The 25667-nt window shown below is 45.1% G+C and overlaps 1 protein-coding gene across 3 annotated transcripts in view; it reads right to left on the minus strand.

The window, feature by feature from the left end:
- The window catches only part of LOC118376316 (retinoschisin-like), a 76475-nt gene that overhangs the window by 45964 nt on the left and 4844 nt on the right, over positions 1–25667 (minus strand). For all 3 annotated transcript variants that reach the window (XM_052468959.1, XM_052468955.1, XM_052468953.1), the window contains exons 2-3: positions 16970–16995; positions 9003–9225 (exon numbers count right to left, since the gene is read on the minus strand). In XM_052468959.1, coding sequence (XP_052324919.1) covers positions 9003–9225; positions 16970–16995 — 249 coding nt within the window. The remainder of the gene's footprint in view (positions 1–9002; positions 9226–16969; positions 16996–25667) is intronic.

The raw sequence follows: 25667 nt of genomic DNA on the forward strand, positions 1-25667 counted from the left end.
AACCCAACAGTACTAACCCAACAGTACTAACCCCAACCCAACAGTACTAACCCCAACCCAACAGTACTAACCCTAACCCAACAGTACTAACCAAACCCAACAGTACTAACCCTAACCCAACAGTACTAACCCCAACCCAACAGTACTAACCCAACCCAACAGTACTAACCCTAACCCAGTACTAACCCAACAGTACTAACCCTAACCCAACAGTACTAACCCAACAGTAACCCTAACCCAACAGTACAAACCCCAACCCAACAGTACTAACCCTAACCCAACAGTACTAACCCAAACCCAACAGTACTAACCCTCCAACAGTACTAACCCCAACCCAACAGTACTAACCCAACCCAACAGTACTAACCCCTAACCCAACAACCCAACAGTACTAACCCTAACCCAACAGTACTAACCCCAACCCAACAGTACTAACAGTACTAACCCAACCCAACAGTACTAACCCCAACCCAACAGTACTAACCCAACCCAACAGTACTAACCCAACAGTACTAACCCCAACCCAACAGTACTAACCCCAACCCAACAGTACTAACCCCTAACCCAACAGTACTAACCCTAACCCAACAGTACTAACCCCAACCCAACAGTACTAACCCAACCCAACAACAAACCCAACAGTACTAACCCTAACCCAACAGTACTAACCCAACCCAACAGTACTAACCCCAACCCAACAGTACTAACCCAACCCAACAGTACTAACCCAACAGTACTAACCCAAACCCAACAGTACTAACCCAACAGTACTAACCCTAACCCAACAGTACTAACCCAACAGTACTAACCCAACCCAACAGTACTAACCCAACCCAACAGTACTAACCCAACCCAACAGTACTAACCCTAACCCAACAGTACTAACCCAACAGTACTAACCCTAACCCAACAGTACTAACCCTAACCCAACAGTACTAATCCCAACCCAACAGTACTAACCCCAACCCAACAGTACTAACCCAAACCCAACAGTACTAACCCTAATCCAACAGTACTAACCCCAACCCAACAGTACTAACCCAACCCAACAGTACTAACCCTAACCCAACAGTACTAACCCAACAGTACTAACCCTAACCCAACAGTACTAACCCCAACCCAACAGTACTAACCCAACAGTACTAACCCAAACCCAACAGTACTAACCCTAACCCAACAGTACTAACCCCAACCCAACAGTACTAACCCAACCCAACAGTACTAACCCTAACCCAACAACTAACCTCAACAGTACTAACCCTAACCAAACAGTACTAACCCAACAGTACTAACCCTAACCCAACAGTACTAACCCAACAGTACTAAACCCAACCTAACAGTACTAACCCAACAGTACTAACCCTAACCCAACAGTACTAACCCTAACCCAACAGTACTAACCCCAACCCAACAGTACCAACCCCAACCCAACAGTACTAACCCTAACCCAACAGTACTAATCCCAACCCAACAGTACTAACCCCAACCCAACAGTACTAACCCAAACCCAACAGTACTAACCCTAATCCAACAGTACTAACCCCAACCCAACAGTACTAACCCAACCCAACAGTACTAACCCTAACCCAACAGTACTAACCCAACAGTACTAACCCTAACCCAACAGTACAAACCCCAACCCAACAGTACTAACCCAACAGTACTAACCCAAACCCAACAGTACTAACCCTAATCCAACAGTACTAACCCCAACCCAACATTACTAACCCAACCCAACAGTACTAACCCTAACCCAACAGTACTAACCCAACAGTACTAACCCTAACCCAACAGTACTAACCCCAACCCAACAGTACTAACCCCAACCCAACAGTACTAACCCTAACCAAACAGTACTAACCCAACAGTACTAACCCTAACCCAACAGTACTAACCCAACAGTACTAAACCCAACCTAACAGTACTAACCCAACAGTACTAACCCTAACCCAACAGTACTAACCCTAACCCAACAGTACTAACCCCAACCCAACAGTACCAACCCCAACCCAACAGTACTAACCCCAACCCAACAGTACTAACCCCAACCCAACAGTACCTACGCCAACACAACAGTACTAAAACTAACCCAATAGTACCAACCCTAACCCAATAGTACTAACCTAACCCAGCTAAGTGACCACAGGTACAGTAGGTGACCATAGCTAGGTGACTATAGCTAGGTGACCACAGACACAGCAGGTGACGATAGCTAGGTGACTATAGCTAGGTGACCACAGATACAGTAGGAGACTATAGCTAGGTGACTATAGCTAGGTGACCACAGATACAGTCGGTGACCATAGCTCGGTGACCACAGGTACAGTAGGTGACTATAGCTAGACTATAGCTAGGTGACCACAGGTACAGTAAGTGACCACAGGCACAGTAGGTGACTATAGCTAGTTGACCACAGGTACAGTAGGAGACTCTAGCTCGGTGGCCACAGGTACAGTAGGTGACTATAGCTAGGTGACCACAGGTACAGTAGGCGTTTACATTTAACATTTAACATTTAAGTCATTTAGCAGACGCTCTTATCCAGAGCGACTTACAAATTGGTGCATTCACCTTATGACATCCAGTGGAACAGCCACTTTACAATAGTGCATCTAAATCTTTTAAGGGGGGGGGGGTGAGAAGGATTACTTTATCCTATCCTAGGTATTCCTTAAAGAGGTGGGGTTTCAGGTGTCTCCGGAAGGTGGTGATTGACTCCGCTGTCCTGGCGTCGTGAGGGGGTGTGTTCCACCATTGGGGAGCCAGAGCAGCGAACAGTTTTGACTGGGCTGAGCGGGAACTGTACTTCCTCAGTGGTAGGGAGGCGAGCAGGCCAGAGGTGGATGAACGCAGTGCCCTTGTTTGGGTGTAGGGCCTGATCAGAGCCTGGAGGTACTGAGGTGCCGTTCCCCTCACAGCTCCGTAGGCAAGCACCATGGTCTTGTAGCGGATGCGAGCTTCAACTGGAAGCCAGTGGAGAGAGCGGAGGAGCGGGGTGACGTGAGAGAACTTGGGAAGGTTGAACACCAGACGGGCTGCGGCGTTCTGGATGAGTTGTAGGGGTTTAATGGCACAGGCAGGGAGCCCAGCCAACAGCGAGTTGCAGTAATCCAGACGGGAGATGACAAGTGCCTGGATTAGGACCTGCGCCGCTTCCTGTGTGAGGCAGGGTCGTACTCTGCGGATGTTGTAGAGCATGAACCTACAGGAACGGGCCACCGCCTTGATGTTAGTTGAGAACGACAGGGTGTTGTCCAGGATCACGCCAAGGTTCTTAGCGCTCTGGGAGGAGGACACAATGGAGTTGTCAACCGTGATGGCGAGATCATGGAACGGGCAGTCCTTCCCCGGGAGGAAGAGCAGCTCCGTCTTGCCGAGGTTCAGCTTGAGGTGGTGATCCGTCATCCACACTGATATGTCTGCCAGACATGCAGAGATGCGATTCGCCACCTGGTCATCAGAAGGGGGAAAGGAGAAGATTAATTGTGTGTCGTCTGCATAGCAATGATAGGAGAGACCATGTGAGGTTATGACAGAGCCAAGTGACTTGGTGTATAGCGAGAATAGGAGAGGGCCTAGAACAGAGCCCTGGGGGACACCAGTGGTGAGAGCGCGTGGTGAGGAGACAGATTCTCGCCACGCCACCTGGTAGGAGCGACCTGTCAGGTAGGACGCAATCCAAGCGTGGGCCGCGCCGGAGATGCCCAACTCGGAGAGGGTGGAGAGGAGGATCTGATGGTTCACAGTATCGAAGGCAGCCGATAGGTCTAGAAGGATGAGAGCAGAGGAGAGAGAGTTAGCTTTAGCAGTGCGGAGCGCTCCGTGATACAGAGAAGAGCAGTCTCAGTTGAATGACTAGTCTTGAAACCTGACTGATTTGGATCAAGAAGGTCATTCTGAGAGAGATAGCGGGAGAGCTGGCCAAGGACGGCACGTTCAAGAGTTTTGGAGAGAAAAGAAAGAAGGGATACTGGTCTGTAGTTGTTGACATCGGAAGAATCGAGTGTAGGTTTTTTCAGAAGGGGTGCAACTCTCGCTCTCTTGAAGACGGAAGGGACGTAGCCAGCAGTCAGGGATGAGTTGATGAGCGAGGTGAGGTAAGGGAGAAGGTCTCCGGAAATGGTCTGGAGAAGAGAGGAGGGGATAGGGTCGAGCGGGCAGGTTGTTGGGCGGCCGGCCGTCACAAGACACGAGATTTCATCTGGAGAGAGAGGGAGAAAGAGGTCAGAGCACAGGGTAGGGCAGTGTGAGCAGAACCAGCGGTGTCGTTTGACTTAGCAAACGAGGATCGGATGTCGTCGACCTTCTTTTCAAAATGGTTGACGAAGTCATCTGCAGAGAGGGAGGAGGGGGGGGGGGGAGGAGGATTCAGGAGTGAGGAGAAGGTGGCAAAGAGCTTCCTAGGGTTAGAGGCAGATGCTTGGAATTTAGAGTGGTAGAAAATGGCTTCAGCAGCAGAGACAGAGGAGGAAAATGTAGAGAGGAGGGAGTGAAAGGATGCCAGGTCCGCAGGGAGGCGAGTCTTCCTCCATTTCTGCTCAGCTGCCCGGAGCCCTGTTCTGTGAGCTCGCAATGAGTCGTCGAGCCACGGGGCGGGAGGGGAGGACCGCGCCGGCCTGGAGGATAGGGGACATAGAGAGTCAAAGGATGCAGAATCAGGAGATAGGTTGGAGAAGGTATGAGCAGAGGGAAGAGATGATAGGATGGAAGAGGAGAGAGTAGCGGGGAGAGAGAGCGAAGGTTGGGACGGCGCGATACCATCCGAGTAGGGGCAGTGTGGGAGGTGTTAGATGAGAGCGAGAGGGAAAAGGATACAAGGTAGTGGTCGGAGACTTGGAGGGAGTTGCAATGAGGTTAGTGGAAGACCAGCATCTAGTAAAGATGAGGTGGAGCGTATTGCCTGCCTTGTGAGTAGGGGGAAGGTGAGAGGGTGAGGTCAAAGAGGAGAAGAGTGGAAAGAAGGAGGCAGAGAGGAATGAGTCAAAGGTAGACGTGGGGAGGTTAAAGTCGCCCAGCACTGTGAGAGGTGAGCCGTCCTTAGGAAAGGAGCTTATCAAGGTATCAAGCTCATTGATGAACTCTCCGAGGGAACCTGGAGGGCGATAAATGATAAGGATGTTAAGCTTGAAAGGGCTGGTAACTGTGACAGCATGGAATTCAAAGGAGGCGATAGACAGATGGGTGAGGGAGAAAGAGAGAATGACCACTTGGGAGAGATGAGGATCCCGGTGCCACCACCCCGCTGACCAGAAGCTCTCGGGGTGTGCGAGAACACGTGGGCGGACGAAGAGAGAGCAGTAGGAGTAGCAGTGTTGTCTGTGGTGATCCATGTTTCCGTCAGTGCCAAGAAGTCGAGGGACTGGAGGGAGGCATAGGCTGAGATGAACTCTGCCTTGTTGGCCGCAGATCGGCAGTTCCAGAGGCTACCGGAGACCTGGAACTCCACGTGGGTCGTGCGCGCTGGGACCACCAGATTAGGGTGGCCGCGGCCACGCGGTGTGGAGCGTTTGTATGGTCTGTGCAGAGAGGAGAGAACAGGGATAGACAGACACATAGTTGACAGGCTACAGAAGAGGCTACGCTAATGCAAAGGAGATTGGAATGACAAGTGGACTACACGTCTCGAATGTTCAGAAAGTTAAGCTTACGTAGCAAGAATCTTATTGACTAAAATGATTAAAATGATACAGTACTGCTGAAGTAGGCTAGCTGGCAGTAGCTGCGTTGTTGACACTACACTAATCAAGTCGTTCCGTTGAGTGTAATAGTTTCTGCAGTGCTGCTATTCGGGGCTAGCTGGCTAGCTAGCAGTGTTGTTTACGTTACGTTGCGTTAAAAGAACGACAATAGCTGGCTAGCTAACCTAGAAAATCGCTCTAGACTACACAATTATCTTTGATACAAAGACGGCTATGTAGCTAGCTATGTAGCTAGCTACGATCAAACAAATCAAACCGTTGTACTGTAATGAAATGAAATGAAAATGTGATACTACCTGTGAGTGCGAACGGGTTGTTGAGTTCAATTCAGTAGACGTTGGCTAGCTGTTAGCTGTTAGCTGTTGGCTAGCTAGCAGAGTCTCCTACGTTAAGGACGACAAATAGCTGGCTAGCTAACCTCGGTAAATTAAGATAATCACTCCAAGACTACACACTCTAAACTACACGATTATCTTGGATACAAAGACAGCTATGTAGCTAGCTAACACTAAACTAATCAAGTCGTTCAGTTGAGTGTAATAGTACTACAGTGCTGCTAATCTGTGGGCGTTTGCTAGCGTTTGCTAGCTGGCTAGCTGCTGGGCGAATAGCAGTGAAGGCTACGTTAGGGCGACGAAATACGATAATTATGCAATTATCTCTGATACAAGGACGGCTATGTAGCTAGCTAAGAAGAAATTGCTAAGATTAGACAAATCAACCGTTGTACTATAATGAAATGTAATGAAATGTAATGAAAAAGTTATACTACCTGCGGAGCGAAGTGCGATGCGACCGCTCGCTCCAACCCGGAAGTAGACATTATAAGTACTATTACTGAATGAAAACATATAAACTCAACATACAACAATTTAACTGATTTTATTGAGTTACAGTTCATATAAGGAAATCAGTCAATTTAAATGGATTCATTAGGCCATAATCTATGGATTTCACATGACTGGGAATACAGATTCATCTGTTGATCACAGATACCTCTAATGGGCCTCGTCACTGTATTTTTCTGCATTCAAATTGCCATCGATAAAATGCAATTGTGTTCGTTGTCCATAGCTTATGCCTGACCATACCATAACCCCACCGCCACCATGGGGCACTCTGTTCACATCGTTGACATCAGTAAACCGCTCGCTCACACGACGCCATACAACGCCATACAACGCTTTGCTCGCTTTGAGGACAATACAGTGCCACTGACACAGCCCGCTACCAAAACCTGCGGACTCTCCTTCACTGCAGCCGACATGAGCAAAACGTTTAAACGTGCCAACCCTCGCAAGCCTGCAGGTCCAGACGGCATCCCCAGCCGCGTCCTCAGAGCATGCGCAGACCAGCTGGCTGGTGTGTTTACAGACATATTCAATCAATCCTTATCCCAGTCTGCTGTCCCCACATGCTTCAAGAGGGCCACCAATGTTCATGTTCCCAAGAAAGCTAAGGTAACTGAGCTAAATGACTACCGCCCCATAGCACTCACTTCTGTCATAATGAAGTGCTTTGAGAGACTAGTCAAGGACCATATCACCTCCACCCTACCGGACACCCTAGACCCACTCCAATTTGCTTACCGTCCCAATAGGTCCACAGACGACGCAATCACAATCACACTGCCCTAACCCATCTGGACAAGAGGAATACTTATATGAGAAAGCTGTTCATCGACTACAACTCAGCATTTAACATCATAACGTCAAGCTCGAGACCCTGGGTCTCGACCCCGCCCTGTGCAACTGGGTCCTGGAGTTCTTGACTGGCCGCACCCAGGTGGTGAGGGTAGGTAACAACATCTCCACCCTGCTGATCCTCAACACTGGGGCCCCACAAGGGTGTGTTCTCAGCCCTCTCCTGTACTCCCTGTTCACCCACGACTGCGTGGCCATGCACGCCTCCAACTCAATCATCAAGTTTGCAGACGACACTACAGTGGTAGGCTTGATTACCAACAACGACGAGACGGCCTACAGGGAGGAGGTGAGGGCCCCTGAAGTCCACAATCATCTCCTTTGTTTTGTTGATGTTGAGTGTGAGGTTATGACCTCACACTCAACGTCAACAAAACAAAGGAGATGATCGTGGACTTCAGGAAACAGCAGAGGGAGCAGCCCCCTATCCACATTGCTGGGACAGTAGCAGCAGCACCGCCTCTTCAACCTCAGGAGGCTGAAGAAATTTGGCTTGTCACCAAAAACACTCACAAACTTTTACAGATGCACTATCGAGAGCATCCTGTCGGGCTGTATCACTGCCTGGTACGGCAACTGCTCCGCCCAGTAAGATTCTCCAGAGGGTAGTGAGGTCTGCACAACGCATCACCGGGTGCAAACTACCTGCCCTCCAGGACACCTACACCACCCGATGTTACAGGAAGGCCAAAAAGATCATCAAGGAAAACAACCACCCGAGCCACTGCCTGTTCACCTCGCTATCATCCAGAAGGAGCAGGGACAGAGAGACTGAAAAACAGCTTCTCAAGGCCATCAGACTGTTAAACAGCCATCACTAACATTGAGTTGCTGCTGCCAACATACTGACTCAACTACAGCCACTTTAATAATGGTCCTTCTGTAGCTCAGTTGGTAGAGCATGGCGCTTGTAACGCCAGGGTAGTGGGTTCGATCCCCGGGACCACCCATACGTAGAATGTATGCACACATGACTGTAAGTCGCTTTGGATAAAAGCGTCTGCTAAATGGCATATATTATATTATTATATTAATAATGAAAAAATGTATGTAACAAATGTATCACTAGCCACTTTAAACAATGCCACTTCCTATAATGTTTACATACCCTACATTACTCATCTCATATGTATATACTGTACTCTATACCATCCACTGTATCTTGCCTATGCCATTCTATACCATCACTCATTCATATATATTTTTTCAATGTACATATTCTTATTCATTCCTTTACACTTGTGTGTATAAGGTAATTGTTGTGAAATTGTTAGGTTAGATTACTCGTTGGATAGTACTGCATTGTCGGAACCAGAAGCACAAGCATTTCGCTACACTCGCATTAACATCGGCTAACCATGTGTATGTGACAAATAAAATTTGATTGGATTTACAATAGCTAGGTGACCACGGGTACAGTAGGAGGCTTTAGCTAGGTGACCACAGGTACAGTAGTTGACCATAGCTAGGTGACCACAGGTACAGTAGGTGACTATAGCAAGGTGACTATAGCTAGGTGACCACAAGTACAGTAGGTGACCACAGATACAGTCGTTCACCACCGCAAGGTCAGGTGACATGGGCGGAATCCTATCCTCACCTGGCATGCAGTCTAGTGGGCGGCTCTGAGGAGGCGATGTGGCCAGGACAGGTGATGTCATAGTGGGGGTACCTGTCGCAGACTCCCCCCCTTCACAGTCACATGTGCAGGCTTTCCCTGTCCATGTCTCTAGGACGTCTTCCTCCTGCTGCTGCTCCTCCTCCTGTACCTCCTCTTCTGGTTGCACCTCCTCCTCCTGCTCCTCCTGGACCTCCTCATCCTCCTGGAATACAGGTCCAGAAATGGTTACAATCCTATTTTAGCCTACTGTCGTTCAAACCAACCAAATCAAAACACACTGTACCAGAGAAACTAGTTTAACCAGCCCAATCCAATCGCAATGTACTAGAGTAACAAGTTTTAACCAGCACACTCTCAGCTCAATAACCAGCCCAATCCTATCTCAATGTTCTAGAGCAACTAGAGTTCTAACCAGCCCAAATCAACTCAATGTACTAGAGTAACTAGAGTTCTAACCAGCCCAATCCAATCGCAATGTACTAGAGTAACAAGTTTTAACCAGCACATTCTCAGCTCAATAACCAGCCCAATCCTATCTCAATGTTCTAGAGCAACTAGAGTTCTAACCAGCCCAAATCAACTCAATGTAGTAGAGTACCTAGAGTTCTAATCATCCAAATCCCATTTTAATGTGTTAGAGTAACTAGAATTCTAACAAGCCCCATCTCAATGTATCAGTGTACCTAGATTATAGCCAGCCCAATCCAATCTCAATAACCAGCCCAATCCCATCTCAATGTACTCGAGTAACAAGAGTTCTGACCAGCCCAATCCCATTCACTGTCCTAGACTAAATTAATTCTAAATATCCCAGTAACTAGTGTAAACCACCCAATCCCATCTCAATAACAAGCCAATCCCATCTCAATATGCTACAGTAATTAGAGTTCTGACCAGCCCAATCTCACTGTACTAAAGTAACTACAGTTCTAACAATCCCAATCCTATCTCAATGTACTAGAGTCCTAACAGCCCAATCCCATCTAAATATACTAGAGTAACTAGATTCTAACCAGCCCAATCCCATCTCAATGTATTAGAGTAACTAGATTCTAACCTGCCAAATCCTATAGCAATTTAAGTCATTTGAGCTCTACCCAGAAAAATTCCATCACACTGTACTAAAGTAACTAGATTAGTAACCAGCCCAATCCCATCTAACTGTACTATAGTAACAATAGTTCTAACCAGCCCAATCTCATCTTAATGTACTCGAGTTCTAACCAGCCCAATCCAATCACAATGCAGTAGAGTAACTACAGTAAAAGGCACACCCATATCCATCTCACTTTACTAAAGTAACTAGAGATGTAACCAGCCCAATCCTATCTCAATGTACTAGAGTCACTAGATTATAAACAGCCAATCTCATCTCAATGTAGTAGAGTAACTAGCGTTAACCAGCCCAATCCCATTTCCAGCCAATTCAAACTCAATATACTAGAGTAACTAGAGTTCAAACCAGCCCAATCCCATCTCAATGTGCTTGTGTAACTCGAGTTCTGACCAGCGCAATCCCATCTAAATGTACTAGAGTAACTAGATTAAAACCAGCCCAATCCCATCTCAGTGTACTAAAGTAACTAGAGTTCTAACCAGCCCGTTCCCATCTCAATGTTCTAAAGTAACTCGAGTTCCAACAAACCCAATCCCTTCTCAATGTATTAGAGTAACTAGATTCTAACCACCACAAACCCATCTCAATATACTAGTGTTACTAGCGTTCTAACCAGCCCAATCCCATCTCGCTGTATTAGAGAAACTATATTCTAACAAGCCCATTCCCATCTCAATGTACTAAAGTAACTAGATTCTAATCACCCCAATCCAATCTCACTGTACCAAAGTAACTAGATTTCTAACCAGCCCAATCCCATCTCAGTGAACTACAGTAACGAGAGTTCTAACCAGCCCAATCTCATCTTAATGTACTAGAGTTCTAAACAGCCCATTCCAATCCCAATGTACTACAGTAACTAGAGTTCTAACCAGCCCAATCTCATCTTAATGTTCTAGAGTTCTAAACAGCCCATTCCAATCCCAATGTACTACAGTAACTAGAGTTCTAACCAGACCCATATCCACCTCACTTTAATAGAGATCTAGATTCTAAACAGCCCAATCCCATCTCAGTGAACTACAGTAACGAGAGTTCTAACCAGCCCAATCTCATCTTAATGTACTAGACTAACTAGAGATCTAAACAGCCCAATCCCATTTAAATGTGTTAGTGTAACCAGAGTTCTGACCAGCCCAATCTCATCTTAATGTACTAGAGTTCTAAACAGCCCATTCCAATCCCAATGTACTACAGTAATAATAATAATATAATAATAACTACAGTAACTAGAGTTCTAACCAGACCAATCCCATCTCAATGTACTAGAGTAACTAGAGATCTAACCAGACCCATATCCACCTCACTTTAATAGAGATCTAGATTCTAAACAGCCCAATCCCATCTCAATGAACTACAGTAACGAGAGTTCTAACCAGCCCAATCTCATCTTAATGTTCTAGAGTTCTAAACAGCCCATTCCAATCCCAATGTACTACAGTAATAATAATAATATAATAATAACTACAGTAACTAGAGTTCTAACCAGACCAATCCCATCTCAGTGAACTAGAGTAACTAGAGATCTAACCAGACCCATATCCACCTCACTTTAATAGAGATCTAGATTCTAAACAGCCCAATCCCATCTCAGTGAACTACAGTAACGAGAGTTCTAACCAGACCAATCCCATCTCAATGTACTAGACTAACTAGAGATCTAAACAGCCCAATCCCATTTAAATGTGTTAGTGTAACCAGAGTTCTGACCAGCCCAATCCCATATCACTTTACTAATGTAACTAGAGTTCTAACCAGCCCATTACCATCTCAGTGTTTTTTTCACCTTTATTTAACCAGGTAGGCTAGTTGAGAACAAGTTCTCATTTGCAACTGCGACCTGGCCAAGATAAAGCATAGCAGTGTGAACAGACAACACAGAGTTACACATGGAGTAAACAATTAACAAGTCAATAACACAGTAGAAAAAAGGAGAGTCTATATACATTGTGTGCAAAAGGCATGAGGAGGTAGGCGAATAATTACAATTTTGCATCATTAACACTGGAGTGATAAATGATCAGATGGTCATGTACAGGTAGAACGCGTGCTACGGATGGGTGTTGCCATCGTGACCAGTGAACTGAGATAAGGCGGAGCTTTACCTAGCATGGACTTGTAGATGACCTGGAGCCAGTGGGTCTGGCGACGAATATGTAGCGAGGGCCAGCCGAATAGAGCATACAGGTCGCAGTGGTGGGTGGTATAAAGTGCTTTAGTGACAAAACGGATGGCACTGTGATAAACTGCATCCAGTTTGCTGAGTAGAGTGTTGGAAGCAATTTTGTAGATGACATCGCCGAAGTCGAGGATCGGTAGGATAGTCCGTTTCACTAGGGTAAGTTTGGCGGCGTGAGTGAAGGAGGCTTTGTTGCGGAATCGAAAGCCGACTCTTGATTTTATTTTCGATTGGAGATGTTTGATATGAGTCTGGAAGGAAAGTTTACAGTCTAGCCAGACACCTAGGTACTTATAGATGTCCACATATTCAAGGTCGGAACCATCCAGGGTGGTGATGCTGGTCAGGCGTGTGGGTGCAGGCAGCGAACGGTTGAAAAGCATGCATTTGGTTTTACTAGCGTTTAAGAGCAGTTGGAGGCCACGGAAGGAGTGTTGTATGGCATTGAAGCTCGTTTGGAGGTTAGATAGCACAGTGTTCAAGGAGGGGCCAGAAGTATACAGAATGGTGTCGTCTGCGTAGAGGTGGATCAGAGAATCGCCCGCAGCAAGAGCAACATCATTGATATATACAGAGAAAAGAGTCAGCCCGAGAATTGAACCCTGTGGCACCCCCATAGAGACTGCCAGAGGACCGGACAGCATGCCCTCCGATTTGACACACTGAACTCTGTCTGCAAAGTAATTGGTGAACCAGGCAAGGCAGTCATCCGAAAAACCGAGGCTACTGAGTCTGCCGATAAGAATCTGGTGATTGACAGAGTCGAAAGCCTTGGCAAGGTCGATGAAGACGGCTGCACAGTACTGTCTTTTATCGATGGCGGTTATGATATCGTTTAGTACCTTGAGCGTGGCTGAGGTGCACCCGTGACCGGCTCGGAAACCAGATTGCACAGCGGAGAAGGTACGGTGGGATTCGAGATGGTCAGTGGCCTGTTTGTTGACTTGGCTTTCGAAGACCGTAGATAGGCAGAGCAGGATGGATATAGGTCTGTAACAGTTTGGGTCCAGGGTGTCTCTCCCTTTGAAGAGGGGGATGACTGCGGCAGCTTTCCAATCCTCGGGGATCTCAGACGATATGAAAGAGAGGTTGAACAGGCTGGTAATAGGGGTTGCGACAATGGCGGCGGATAGTTTCAGAAATAGAGGGTCCAGATTGTCAAGCCCAGCTGATTTGTACGGGTCCAGGTTTTCCAGCTCTTTCAGAACATCTGCTATCTGGATTTGGGTAAAGGAGAACCTGGAGAGTCTTGGGTGAGCAGCTGCGGGGGGAGCTGTTGGCCGAGGTTGGAGTAGCCAGGCTGGAAGGCATGGCCAGCCATTGAGAAATGCTTGTTGAAGTTTTCGATAATCATGGATTTATCGGTGGTGACCGTGTTACCTAGCCTCAGTGCAGTGGGCAGCTGGGAGGAGGTGCTCTTGTTCTCCATGGACTTCACAGTGTCCCAGAACTTTTTGGAGTTGGAGCTACAGGATGCAAACTTCTGCCTGAAGAAGCTGGCCTTAGCTTTCCTGACTGACTGCGTGTATTGGTTCCTGACTTCCCTGAACAGTTGCATATCGCGGGGACTATTCGATGCTATTGCAGTCCGCCACAGCATGTTTTTGTGCTGATCGAGGGCAGTCAGGTCTGGAGTGAACCAAGGGCTGTATCTGTTCTTAGTTCTGCATTTTTTGAACGGAGCATGCTTATCTAAAATGGTGAGGAAGTTACTTTTAAAGAATGACCAGGCATCCTCAACTGACGGGATGAGGTCAATGTCCTTCCAGGATACCCGGGCCAGGTCGATTATAAAGGCCTGCTCACAGAAGTGTTTTAGGGAGCGTTTGACAGTGATGAGGGGTGGTCGTTTGACCGTGGCTCCGTAGCGGATACAGGCAATGAGGCAGTGGTCGCTGAGATCCTGGTTGAAGACAGCGGAGCTGTATTTGGAGGGCCAGTTGGTCAGGATGACATCTATGAGGGTGCCCTTGTTTACAGATTTAGGGTTGTACCTGGTGGGTTCCTTGATGATTTGTGTGAGATTGAGGGCATCTAGCTTAGATTGTAGGACTGCCGGGGTGTTAAGCATATCCCAGTTTGGGTCACCTAACAGAACAAACTCTGAAGCTAGATGGGGGGCGATCAATTCACAAATGGTGTCCAGGGCACAGCTGGGAGCTGAGGGGGGTGGAGCTGAGGGGGGTCGGTAGCAGGCGGCAACAGTGAGAGACTTATTTCTGGAGAGAGTAATTTTTAAAATTAGTAGTTCGAACTGTTTGGCTATGGACCTGGAAAGTATTACATTACTTTGCAGGCTGTCTCTGCAGTAGACTGCAACTCCTCCCCCTTTGGCAGTTCTATCTTGACGGAAAATGTTATAGTTGGGTATGGAAATCTCAGAATTTTTGGTGGCCTTCCTGAGCCAGGATTCAGACACGGCAAGGACATCAGGGTTAGCAGAGTGTGCTAAAGCAGTGAGTAAAACAAACTTAGGGAGGAGGCTTCTGATGTTGACATGCATGAAACCAAGGCTTTTTCGATCACAGAAGTCAACAAATGAGGGTGCCTGGGGACATGCAGGGCCTGGGTTTACCTCCACATCACCCGCGGAACAGAGGTGGAGTAGTATGAGGGTACGTACGGCTAAAGGCTATCAAAACTGGTCGCCTAGAGCGTTGGGGACAGAGAGTAAAAGGAGCAGATTTCTGGGCATGGTAGAATATATTCAGGGCATAATGCGCAGACAGGGGTATGGTGGGGTGCGGGTACAGCAGAGGTAAGCCCGGGCACTGGGTGATGATGAGAGAGGTTGTATCTCTGGACATGTTGGTTGTAATGGGTGAGGTCACCGCATGTGTGGGAGGTGGGACAAAGGAGGTATCAGGGGTATGAAGAGTGGAACTAGGGGCTCCATTGTAAACTAAAACAATGATAACTAACCTGAACAACAGTATACAAGGCATATTGACATTTGAGAGAGACATACAGCGAGGCATACAGTAATCACTGGTGTTGAATTGGGAGAACTAGCTAAACAGTAGGTGAGACAACAACAGCTAATCAGCTAGCACAACAACAGCAGGTAAAATGGCGTTGACTAGGCAGGGAGGGTCGGATGAACTACACACAGAGTCTGAGTGCGGCTGGGGCCGACAGATAAAACATAAACAAGCAGAATGGAGTACCGTGATTTATGGACAGTCCAGCATGCATCAGCTATGTAGCCAAGTGATCAGTGTCCACGGGGCAGCGGTGGATGGGACTGGCGAGTATTATCCAGGTTAAAAAAAACTGGCTGGCTGTGCAGAAGGTAAAGCCGCTAGCAGTAACTAGAGTAACTAAATTCTAACCAGAGCAATCCCATCTCAATGTATTAGAGTGACGAGATTCGAACCTGCCAAATCCTATAACAATTTACTAGAGTAACTAGAGCTCAAACCAGCCAAATCCCATCTCACTGTACTACAGTAACTAGAGTTCTAACCAGCCCAATCCCATCTCACTGTACTACAGTAACTAGAGTTCTAACCAGCCCAATCCCATCTCACTGTACTACATCAACTAGAGTTCTAACCAGCCCAATCCCATCTCAATGTACTCGAGAAACTATAGTTCTAACCAGCCCAATCCCATCTTGCTGTTCTAGGCTAAATCAGTTCTAACCAGCCCAATCCCATCTCCATATACTCGAGTAACTAATTCTAACCAGCCCAATCCCATCTCCATGTACTAGAGTAACTAGAGTTGTAACCAGCCCAATCCCATCTCTAAATCCAGCCAATCCAAACTCAATATATTAGAGTAACTAGAGTTCTAACAGCCCAATCCCATCTCACTGTACAAGAGTAATTAGATTCTAACCAGCCCAATCCTATCTCACTGTACCAAAGTAAATAGGGATCTTACCAGCCCAGGCATATCTCAATGGACTAGAGTAACTAGAGTTCTAACCAGCTCAATCCCATCTCACTGTACTAAAGTAACTAGAGTGCTAACCAGCCCAATCCCATCTCAATGTTTTAGAGTAACTAGTTCTAACCAGCCCAATCCAATCTCACTGTACTAGATTAACTAGAGTTCTAACCAGCTCAATCCCATCTCACTGTACTAAAGTAACTAGAGTGCTAACCAGCCCAATCCAATCTCAATGTTTTAGAGTAACTAGTTCTAACCAGCCCAATCCAATCTCACTGTACTAGAGTAACTAGAGTTCTAACCAGCCCAATCCCATCTCATTGTTTTAGAGTAACTAGTTCTAACCAGCCCAATCCCATCTCAATTTATTTGAGTAACTAGATTCAAACCACCCCAATCCCATTTCAATGTATGAAAACAACTAGAGTTTTAACCAGCCCAATCCAATCTCAATGTTCTAGAGTTTTATACAGCCCAATCCAATCTCAATAACCAGCCCAATCCCATCTCAATGTACATGAGTATCTAGAGTTTTAACCAGCCCAATCCCATCTCAATGTACATGAGTATCTAGAGTTTTAACCAGCCCAATCCATATCACTGTACGAAAGTAACTAGAGTTCTAACCAAACCAATCCCATCTCAATGTATTAGAGTAACTAGAGTTCTAACCAGCCCAAACCCATCTCACCATACTAAAATAACTACAGTGTTAACCAGCCCAATCCCATTTCAATGTATTAGAGTACCTACCTCCTGAGAGTGAACACCGCTTAGGACTGCAGCACCGACAGACAGGCAGCAGAGAAAGAAAGAGAAATAAGACAGACAGAAGGAGGAAAATACAGTGAGAAAAATACAGAAATTTAGAGGCAAAATAAACTACTTTGCCTTATATTCCTGGTCTGATATCCCCAAAATATGGTCTGATATCTCCAACATATGGTCTGATATCCCCAACATATGGTCTGAAATCTCCGACATATGGTCTGATATGGTCTGATATCTCCAACATATGGTCTGATATCCCCGACATATGCCCTGATATCTCCAACATGTGGTCTGATATCCCCAACATATGGTCTGATATCCCCAACATATGGTCTGATATCCCCAACATATGGTCTGATATCTCCAACATATGGTCTGATATCCCTAACATATGGTCTGATATCTCCGACATATGATCTGATATCCCCAACATGTGGTCTGATATCCCCAACATATGGTCTGATATCTCCAACATATGGTCTGATATCCCCAACATATGGTCTATCCCCAACATATGGTCTGATATCCCCAACATATGGTCTGATATCCCCAACATATGGTCTGATATCTCCAACATATGGTCTGATATGGTCTGATATCCCCAACATATGGTCTGATATCCCCGACATATGGTCTGATATCCCAACATATGGTCTGATATCTCCAACATATGGTCTGATATCTCCGACATATGGTCTGACATCCCCAACATATGGTCTGATATCTCCAACATATGGTCTGATATCCCCAACATATGGTCTGATATCTCCAACATATGGTCTGATATGGTCTGATATCTCCAACATATGGTCTGATATCTCCAACATATGGTCTGATATCCCCGACATATGAGAGTGAACACCGCTTAGGACTGCAGCACCGACAGACAGGCAGCAGAGAAAGAAAGAGAAATAAGACAGACAGAAGGAGGAAAATACAGTGAGAAAAATACAGAAATTTAGAGGCAAAATAAACTACTTTGCCTTATATTCCTGGTCTGATATCCCCAAAATATGGTCTGATATCTCCAACATATGGTCTGATATCCCCAACATATGGTCTGAAATCTCCGACATATGGTCTGATATGGTCTGATATCTCCAACATATGGTCTGATATCCCCGACATATGCCCTGATATCTCCAACATATGGTCTGATATCCCCAACATATGGTCTGACATCTCCGACATATGGTCTGATATCCCCAACATATGGTCTGATATCCCCAACATATGGTCTGATATCCCCAACATATGGTCTGATATCTCCAACATATGGTCTGATATCCCCAACATATGGTCTGATATCTCCGACATATGGTCTGATATCCCCAACATGTGGTCTGATATCCCCAACATATGGTCTGATATCTCCAACATATGGTCTGATATCCCCAACATATGGTCTATCCCCAACATATGGTCTGATATCCCCAACATATGGTCTGATATCCCCAACATATGGTCTGATATCTCCAACATATGGTCTGATATGGTCTGATATCCCCAACATATGGTCTGATATCCCCGACATATGGTCTGATATCCCCAACATATGGTCTGATATCCCCAACATATGGTCTGATATCTCCGACATATGGTCTGACATCCCCAACATATGGTCTGATATCTCCAACATATGGTCTGATATCTCCAACATATGGTCTGATATGGTCTGATATCTCCAACATATGGTCTGATATCTCCAACATATGGTCTGATATCTCCAACATATGGTCTGATATCCCCGACATATGGTCTGATATCTCCAACATATGGTCTGATATCCCCAACATGTGGTCTGATATCTCCAACATATGGTCTGATATCTCCAACATATGGTCTGATATCTCCAACATATGGTCTGATATCTCCAACATATGGTCTGATATCCCCAACATATGGTCTGATATCCCCAACATATGGTCAGATATCTCCAACATATGGTCTGATATCTCCAACATATGGCCTGATATCTCCAACATATGGTCTGATATCTCCAACATATGGCCTGATATCTCCAACATATGGTCTGATATCTCCAACATATGGTCTGATATCCCCAACATGTGGTCTGATATCTCCAACATGTGGTCTGATATCTCCAACATGTGGTCTGATATCCCCAACATATGGTCTGATATCTCCGACATATGGTCTGATATCTCCAACATATGGTCTGATATCTCCAACATGTGGTCTGATATCTCCAACATGTGGTCTGATATCTCCAACATGTGGTCTGACATCCCCAACATGTGGTCTGATATGGTCTGATATCTCCAACATATGGTCTGATATCTCCAACATATGGTCTGATATCCCCAACATATGGTCTGATATGGTCTGATATCTCCAACATATGGTCTGATATCTCCAACATATGGTCTGATATCCCCAACATATGGTCTGATATCACCAACATATGGTCTGATATCTCCAACATATGGTCTGATATCCCCAACATATGGTCTGATATCTCCAACATATGGTCTGATATCCCCAACATATGGTCTGATATCCCCAACATATGGTCTGATATCCCCAACATATGGTCTGATATCCCCAACATATGGTCTGATATCTCCAACATATGGTCTGATATCTCCAACATATGGTCTGATATCCCCAACATATGGTCTGATATCTCTGACATATGGTCTGATATCCCCAACATGTGGTCTGATATCCCCAACATATGGTCTGATATCTCCAACATATGGTCTGATATCCCCAACATATGGTCTGATATCCCCAACATATGGTCTGATATGGTCTGATATCCCCAACATGTGGTCTGATATCCCCAACATATGGTCTGATATCTCCAACATATGGTCTGATATCCCCAACATATGGTCTATCCCCAACATATGGGCTGATATCCCCAACATATGGTCTGATATCCCCAACATATGGTCTGATATCTCCAACATATGGTCTGATATGGTCTGATATCCCCAACATATGGTCTGATATCCCCGACATATGGTCTGATATCCCCAACATATGGTCTGATATCTCCAACATATGGTCTGATATCTCCGACATATGGTCTGACATCCCCAACATATGGTCTGATATCTCAAACATATGGTCTGATATCCCCAACATATGGTCTGATATCTCCAACATATGGTCTGATATGGTCTGATATCTCCAACATATGGTCTGATATCTCCAACATATGGTCTGATATCCCCGACATATGGTCTGATATCTCCAACATATGGTCTGATATCTCCAACATATGGTCTGATATCTCCAACATATGGTCTGATATCTCCAACATATGGTCTGATATCTCCAACATATGGTCTGATATCCCCAACATATGGTCTGATATCCCCAACATATGGTCTGATATCTCCAACATATGGTCTGATATCTCCAACATATGGCCTGATATCTCCAACATATGGTCTGATATCTCCAACATATGGTCTGATATCTCCAACATATGGTCTGATATCTCCAACATGTGGTCTGATATCTCCAACATGTGGTCTGATATCTCCAACATGTGGTCTGATATCTCCAACATGTGGTCTGATATCTCCAACATGTGGTCTGATATCTCCAACATGTGGTCTGACATCCCCAACATGTGGTCTGATATGGTCTGATATCTCCAACATATGGTCTGATATCTCCAACATATGGTCTGATATCCCCAACATATGGTCTGATATGGTCTGATATCTCCAACATATGGTCTGATATCTCCAACATATGGTCTGATATCCCCAACATATGGTCTGATATCTCCAACATATGGTCTGATATCTCCAACATATGGTCTGATATCTCCAACATATGGTCTGATATCCCCAACATATGGTCTGATATCTCCAACATGTGGTCTGATATCTCCAACATGTGGTCTGATATGGTCTGATATCTCCAACATATGGTCTGATATCTCCAACATATGGTCTGATATCCCCGACATATGGTCTGATATCTCCAACATATGGTCTGATATCTCCAACATATGGTCTGATATCTCCAACATATGGTCTGATATCTCCAACATATGGCCTGATATCTCCAACATATGGCCTGATATCTCCAACATATGGTCTGATATCCCCAACATATGGTCTGATATCCCCAACATATGGTCAGATATCTCCAACATATGGTCTGATATCTCCAACATATGGCCTGATATCTCCAACATATGGTCTGATATCTCCAACATATGGTCTGATATCCCCAACATATGGTCTGATATCCCCAACATATGGTCAGATATCTCCAACATATGGTCTGATATCTCCAACATATGGCCTGATATCTCCAACATATGGTCTGATATCTCCAACATATGGTCTGATATCTCCAACATATGGTCTGATATCTCCAACATGTGGTCTGATATCTCCAACATATGGTCTGATATCTCCAACATGTGGTCTGATATCTCCAACATGTGGTCTGATATCGCCAACATGTGGTCTGATATCTCCAACATATGGTCTGATATCCCCAACATATGGTCTGATATCTCCAACATATGGTCTGATATGATCTGATATCCCCAACAAATGTTCTAATATCTCCAACATCTCACGATATCTCACTTTACTAAACTATTATCTAACCAGCCCAATCCCATCTCAATTTATTAGAGTAACTATATTCTAAACAGCCCAATCCAATCTCACTGTACTAGAGTAACTATATTCTAAACAGCCCAATCACATATCATTCTACTAGAGTAAATTAGTTCAACCAGCCCAATCACATATTGATGTGCAGTGCCTGGCGAAAGTATTCGGCCCCCTTGAACTTTGCGACCTTTTGCCACATTTCATGCTTCAAACATAAAGATATAAAACTGTATTTTTTTGTGAAGAATCAACAACAAGTGGGACACAATCATGAAGTGGAATGACATTTATTGGATATTTCAAACTTTTTTAACAAATCAAAAACTGAAAAATTGGGCGTGCAAAATTATTCAGCCCCTTTACTTTCAGTGCAGCAAACTCTCTCCAGAAGTTCAGTGAGGATCTCTGAATGATCCAATGTTGACCTAAATGACTAATGATGATAAATACAATCCACCTGTGTGTAAACAAGTCTCTGTATAAATGCACCTGCACTGTGATAGTCTCAGAGGTCCGTTAAAAGCGCAGAGAGCATCATGAAGAACAAGGAACACACCAGGCAGGTCCGAGATACTGTTGTGAAGAAGTTTAAAGCCGGATTTGGATACAAAAAGTTTTCCCAAGCTTTAAACATACCAAGGAGCACTGTGCAAGCGACACTATTGAAATGGAAGGAGTATCAGACCACTGCAAATCTACCAAGACCTGGCCGTCCCTCTAAACTTTCAGCTCATACAAGGAGAAGACTGATCAGAGATGCAGCCAAGAGGCCCATGATCACTCCGGATGAACTGCAGAGATCTACAGCTGAGGTGGGACACTCTGTCCATAGTACAACAATCAGTCGTATATTGCACAAATCTGGCCTTTATGGAAGAGTGGCAAGAAGAAAGCCATTTCTTAAAGATATCCATAAAAAGTGTCGTTTAAAGTTTGCCACAAGCCACCTGGGAGACCCACCAAACATGTGGAAGAAGGTGCTCTGGTCAGATGAAACCAAAATTGAACTTTTTGGCAACAATGCAAAACGTTATGTTTGGCATAAAAGCAACACCCTGAACACAACATCCCCACTGTCAAACATGGTGGTGGCAGCATCATGGTTTGGGCCTGCTTTTCTTCAGCAGGGACAGGGAAGATGGTTAAAATTGATGGGAAGATGGATGGAGCCAAATACAGGACCATTCTGGAAGAAAACCTGATGGAGTCTGCAAAAGACCTGAGACTGGGACGGAGATTTGTCTTCCAACAAGACAATGATCCAAAACATAAAGCAAAATCTACAATGGAATGGTTCAAAAATAAAAATATCCAGGTGTTAGAATGGCCAAGTCAAAGTCCAGACCTGAATCCAATAGAGAATTTGTGGAAAGAACTGTTCACAAATGCTCTCCATCCAACCTCACTGAGCTCGAGCTGTTTTGCAAGGAGGAATGGGAAAAAATTTCAGTCTCTCGATGTGCAAAACTGATAGAGACATACCCCAAGCGACTTACAGCTGTAATTGCAGCAAAAGGTGGCGCTACAAAGTATTAACTTAAGGGAGCTGAATAATTTTGCACGCCCAATTTTTCAGTTTTTGATTTGTTAAAAAAGTTTGAAATATCCAATAAATGTCGTTCCACTTCATGATTGTGTCCCACTTGTTGTTGATTCTTCACAAAAAAATACAGTTTTATATCTTTATGTTTGAAGCCTGAAATGTGGCAAAAGGTCGCAAAGTTCAAGGGGGCCGAATACATTCGCAAGGCACTGTATTAGAGTAACTCGAGTTCAAACCAGCCCAATCCCATCTCCCTTAGCTATGGTCTTATACCCCCAACATATGGTCTAATATCCCTCAACATCCTGTCTGATATCCCCAACATCCTGTCTGATATCCCTAATATAGACTATGTAAACCAGAATCCCCACAATCCAGCAACAAAACTGAAACTCTATTTTTAATATGAGTTATTTTACACAATGCAAAAAATGTCAGGTAAATTACAGGCATTCTGACTGAGCCTATTTAACATTATTCCACTGAGCTGAGTTTAAAGGTCCAGTCAACTACTACAGACTCTTGACTCATTAGGTGCTCAGAGCTACATTTCAGATATTTGATCTAGTATGAATCCCTCTAAGGCATTTAACTGCTAAACTACTGTCCAGTTCTTCCATAACCCAGTCTGACCCAATTTAACCCAATCTGACCCAGTTTAAAACCTGTTAAGTCTACCCCCTACTTTTTAGAACATTCTGTTTAAAAATCGCGCAACATTTCAGCGTCCTGCTACTCATGCCAGGAATATAGTATATGCATATGATTAGTATGTGTGGATAGAAAACACTCTGACGTTTCTAAAACTGGTTAAATCACGGCTGTGACTATAACATAACGTGTTTTTCATCGAAAAGCGCAACAAAAACTGATCACCGAAATCTGGAAAATATATCAATGCGCCACTTGCATGTATTGTCTATGGGAAACCAAATTACATGGGGCTGAGATTGCAAGTCCTACAGCTTCCACACGATGTCGCCAGTCTTGTCAATTGCCTGGGCTTTGTTTCTTGGTCAAACGAGTGAGAGAGAGAGCCCATTCTTTCCGGTCTCCGACAGGATGTTTTGGATGAGAAATTTCCGAACATGATTTCAAGACGTGGAGCTATTGAATACACATCGCCCCGTGATCAATTTGATAGATTATTAACGTTTACTAATACATAAAGTTGGATTACAAAAGTATTTAGAAGTGTTTTGTGAAAGTTTATCGTCGACTTTTTTAATTTAAAAAAATGACGTTGCGTTTTAAAACGGTTTTTTTCCTGGATCACACACTCTTCATAGATCGATATTTAGGGTATATATGGACCGATTTAATCTAAAAAAAGACCCAATAGTGATGTTTATGGGACATCTAGGAGTGCCAACAAAGAAGATCGTCAAAGGTAATGAATGTTTTATATTTCATTTCTGCGTTTTGTGTAGCGCCGGCTATGCTAATTATTTTGTTTACGTCCCCTTCAGGTATTTCGGGGTGTTGCATGCTATCAGATAATAGCTTCTCATGCTTTCGCCGAAAAGCATTTAAAAAATCTGACTTGTTGGCTGGATTCACAATGAGTGTAGCTTTAATTCAGTACCCTGCATGTGTGTTGTAATGAACGTTTGAGTTTTAACGATTAGCATTAGCATTTAGCGTAGCGCATTTGCATTTCCAGATGGCAAGATCGGACGCATGCGTGTCGGGTCGATTTAAGAGGTTTTAATCCAGTCTGGCATTCCCCACTCTAAACTAGTTTAACCCAGTCTGACATTACCCAGTCTAATGCAGTCTGGCATTACCCAGTCTAACCCATTCTGACATTACCCAGTATAACCCAGTTTAACCCAGTCTGACATTACCCAGTCTAATGCAGTCTGACATTACCCAGTCTAACCCAGTTTAATCCAGTCTGTCATTCCCCACTCTAAACAATTAATCTTCTCCTTTCCCCCTTCTGATGACCAGGTGGCGAATCGCATCTCTGCATGTCTGGCAGACATATCAGTGTGGATGACGGATCACCACCTCAAGCTGAACCTCGGCAAGACGGAGCTGCTCTTCCTCCCGGGAAGGACTGCCCGTTCCATGATCTCGCCATCGCGGTTGACAACTCCATTGTGTCCTCCTCCCAGAGCGCTAAGAACCTTGGCGTGATCCTGGACAACACCCTGTCGTTCTCAACTAACATCAAGGCGGTGGCCCGTTCCTGTAGGTTCATGCTCTACAACATCCGCAGAGTACGACCCTGCCTCACACAGGAAGCGGCGCAGGTCCTAATCCAGGCACTTGTCATCTCCCGTCTGGATTACTGCAACTCGCTGTTGGCTGGGCTCCCTGCCTGTGCCATTAAACCCCTACAACTCATCCAGAACGCCGCAGCCCGTCTGGTGTTCAACCTTCCCAAGTTCTCTCACGTCACCCCGCTCCTCCGCTCTCTCCACTGGCTTCCAGTTGAAGCTCGCATCCGCTACAAGACCATGGTGCTTGCCTACGGAGCTGTGAGGGGAACGGCACCTCAGTACCTCCAGGCTCT

The sequence above is a fragment of the Oncorhynchus keta genome, chromosome 1 (genome assembly GCF_023373465.1).
Source record: "Oncorhynchus keta strain PuntledgeMale-10-30-2019 chromosome 1, Oket_V2, whole genome shotgun sequence".
NCBI lineage: Eukaryota > Metazoa > Chordata > Actinopteri > Salmoniformes > Salmonidae > Oncorhynchus > Oncorhynchus keta.